General features: G+C 40.6%; 1 protein-coding gene across 2 annotated transcripts in view; it reads left to right on the top strand.

Annotated features, from left to right (window-relative positions):
- The first annotated feature begins 1689 nt into the window (after positions 1 to 1689).
- Positions 1690 to 3505, top strand: part of LOC123069313 (uncharacterized) — a 4247-nt gene continuing 2431 nt past the window's right edge. The window contains exons 1-5 of one of the 2 annotated variants that reach the window (XM_044492142.1): positions 1690 to 2021; positions 2101 to 2163; positions 2247 to 2405; positions 2481 to 2663; positions 2751 to 2881. In XM_044492142.1, coding sequence (XP_044348077.1) covers positions 1794 to 2021; positions 2101 to 2163; positions 2247 to 2405; positions 2481 to 2663; positions 2751 to 2881 — 764 coding nt within the window. In that variant the 5' untranslated portion in view covers positions 1690 to 1793. Of the gene's footprint in view, positions 2022 to 2100; positions 2164 to 2246; positions 2406 to 2480; positions 2664 to 2744; positions 2882 to 3505 lie in introns of both variants that reach the window. The other variant, XM_044492141.1, reaches the window with a different exon arrangement.

Below are 3505 nucleotides of genomic sequence, written 5' to 3'. Positions count from 1 at the left end.
CACCCTAACACCTTCTTCTCATGTAGTCTGTATTTTGTTGTTTGCTGGTTTATAAAAAAGTCAGTGGGGGGTTTTCCCCTACTGTCCGTTGCTCTTCAAAATAAATAATTTTTTTACCGGAAAAAGAACAAACACATGGGCCGGTCCGCTCGCTTCCATGTGTGATTACGGATAATAATGAGAAACATATTGGGGTTTTCCATAACACCATGCTAGTCACGTTACTAATATAGTCGTTAATGGGTCATATTTACAAAGTGAGGCATGGGTTTTCCATCTCATCTTTCTTATTTAAACAACGTGTTTGGTTGAAGGGAATTAGCGATAGGAGAGTTTAAGGGGTACTAGACATATGCTCTATTGTTTGGTTGAGGGGCAAGAAAGTTGAGGAGGGAAGGGGAAATGAATTAAGGAGGCGAGGTTAGTCAAGTTCAGAAGGAAAATAAAAGGAGGTGAGGCTAATTTCCACATATCCCTTTCCTAGTTTCAGGTGGGATGGAAAAATTCCCACTAGTAAATTTCCACCACACATCAAACATGGGTTTGAGATGGATAATCTTTTTTCCAAAGCCTAAATCTCATCCCACTTCTCTCAGGCTGTCAAACACGTTGCAAGGAAATGTTGTGCGTCTTGTCTTAATTAATCACTCACTTTTTATGTTTTTTCAGCTATCTTACTTTCTAGTTTTATCTTTTCTTTCTTGATTTTACAATTTCGAGTTTTGGGGTCTTTCCTATTATTTTTATTTTTTATTTTTTATGGTTTACCATTTTCTCTTTTGTAAAAATATATTAATTTCTATTACCTCCATCCCAAAAGTATTTTCTTATGTCTAGATACATCCATATATAGACAAATCTAAGACACGTAATTCGGGACAGAGGGAGTATTTCATTAATATGCATTTTTTCTTAAATGCCTGAGCACTTTTTAAAAATCACATAATTCGAGAAAGAGGGAGTATTTCATTAATATGCATTTTTCTCTTAAATGCCTGAGCACTTTTTAAAAATCACATTAATATATTTTAAACTTCATAAATACTTTTTAATTATTTGTGCATTATTAAAATTCATAAACACTTTTTTGAAACTACAAAACACTTTTAAATTACAGGAAATATTTTGGAATTATGTGTACACTTTTTAATCGAATGGATTTTAAAAAATTACATAAACACTTTTATTTACATGGAACCTTTGTTAAAAAATGGAATGTCCTTTAAATTTAACTAACATTTTTCTCAAATTGCGTAAGTTTTTATAAAATAGATGACCTTTCTATTATTATACGGATATTTTCCTAAAATACGTAAACATTTTTATAAAAATATACGATTATCTTTTAAAATGTGTGAACACTTTTTTACATGGATATCTTTTAATACGTGAATAATTTTTAAATGCATAATTGTTTCATAAATACATTTTTACGGGGGATTATAACTAATAAAGTTTTATGTGTGCATATTATTATAACACATGAGTATTTTTATTCCACTGAATACACATGATTGTTTTTATATTATTTAACAGAATTCCAGAAAAACAAGAAACATTGTAAGGTGGGCCGCACCGATTGCGGGACGTTCAGGCAGCGCTGTGGGCGGCCCCGTGCTTAACGCTCGCACGAAGCAGCGTATAGCACAGCCCTTTGTTCCCCTCAAAAAAAAAAAAAAAGAAGAGCACAGCCCTTTGTTCTCTTCCAATCTCTTTTGCAGTTCGTTCCCTTCCCCGGCGAGCCCACCGCCGCAGCGACATCTCGCGTGCCACCGAGGCGCCGGAGTTTGATTATGGCATCCAACGATGGCGAGGGAGGAGAAGGGTGGGAGGCGGCGGTGCGAGCGGAGATGGGCGGTGCGAGCTGGTGGGACGATCCAGACGGCGCCGACCTCCACGCCAGGTTCAAGGCCTTCACGGGGCAGCGCCGCGACTGGCCCGAGCCCAAGCTCCTCTTCTGGAAGGACCTCCTCCTGCGCGTCGCCCGACGCCTCCGCCTCTGCTCCGCCCCCGCCCACTTGGTAAGTGACCGCCACCTCAAATGCGAGGGTTCGTTTGCTTTCTCTCCTGAGACCATGACGGCGACGGCCACTGCCGCAGGTGACGAGCGTTTGGTTTGCCCGCCCCGGAGGCATCACGCCGCTCTGCTTGCCGCAAGTTCTGGTCAGTTTCTACAACAACCTCACTGTATGTACAGCGTGTGCTATCGGCGTGAGCTAGTGACAAATTTTTTCTGGACATTTCAGGAGGAGATGCGTGCCGATGGGGAGATACTGCTTAAATCCGAGCTAATTGTTCCGACCGCAGGCGGCTTGTATCAGCTTGTCAGGAGGGTGAGCCAGATGGCTATCTCAAGGCGTCCGATTGTACAGGAGGACATCCTTGTGTTTAGATCTTTGGTTGAGGTATAAATTCCTTTTTCAGGCAATGTTGTTAAGAGTGTTAGTATGCTGATTTGATGCCCTGCTATTCAATTGCAGGAACGGTTTGAGGACATTGCTTCGCAGCTGAGAGGCTCCCATTGGACATCAACATGTGTCATTACTTTGACTAAATTCAATAGCTTCTTTTACGGGCAGGAGGATGCTCATGCAGCGTTATGTTACTTGACGCAACGTGGGAAAGCACGGTATCTTGCGATCAGGAAGGAAGACCCTGTCGAGGTTCACGATTTTCTGTTCCATTTTCTGTGGCTTTGTTGCAGTGAATTCCCTCATGTGTTAATACTTAAGTTGGGTGGCTAGCTTCAGGGTGTGAAGTTTCCACTTGTCTCTGCTCATGCTCCTGCCGTCTCGAAGTTTGACTGTGATACCTTACACTTAGTTTGGCAAGAAGAGAAATTGCAGCAGCAGTTTGATGTGCTTGATCGCCGATGGGAAATGTTAGTCTACTTATTGATTTGCCATCTACAATTTGCATGTAACTCTTACGTGTTGTGGTAGAACTCCTATGTAGATTGCATAGACCTAAGCCTACACATTCCAACAGTTGCTATTGTAGGGCAGTTTTACAACTAATATATTCCAAATGACTAGTACTGGTGCCATCACACATACTCCCTCCGTCCGGGTTTATTAGGCCCCCTCATATTTTGAGTCAAAATTTGACCTTACATTTGCGTAATAAAATATGATTTATATGTAGAAAAAGTGATATCAAAACTTCATTCGAATATGAATCCCACAATATAATTTCTATGACATCACTTATATTTTGCAAACCAAATCTATGGTCAAAGTTTGACCCAAAATACAAGGGGGGACTAATAAACCCGGACGGAGGTAGTAGTGTCAAGGTCTTCATGATTATTAGGGGTTGTTACTGTAGTTATTATGTTGACAATTTGTTCCAATGTTTACATAAATGCTAAACATGATCAGCTTATTTCCAGAAAATAATGGACCTTGGAGATATGATACGTTGTAACGCCACAGCTCCTTATAGGATGTCTACCCCACAAGTCGCACAAAATCACACCGTCGGGCTGAATCCGTACATTTTTCGG

This window comes from Triticum aestivum, chromosome 3B (assembly GCF_018294505.1).
Source record: "Triticum aestivum cultivar Chinese Spring chromosome 3B, IWGSC CS RefSeq v2.1, whole genome shotgun sequence".
Lineage (NCBI taxonomy): Eukaryota > Viridiplantae > Streptophyta > Magnoliopsida > Poales > Poaceae > Triticum > Triticum aestivum.
This window is presented reverse-complemented; position numbering and strand designations above follow the sequence as displayed.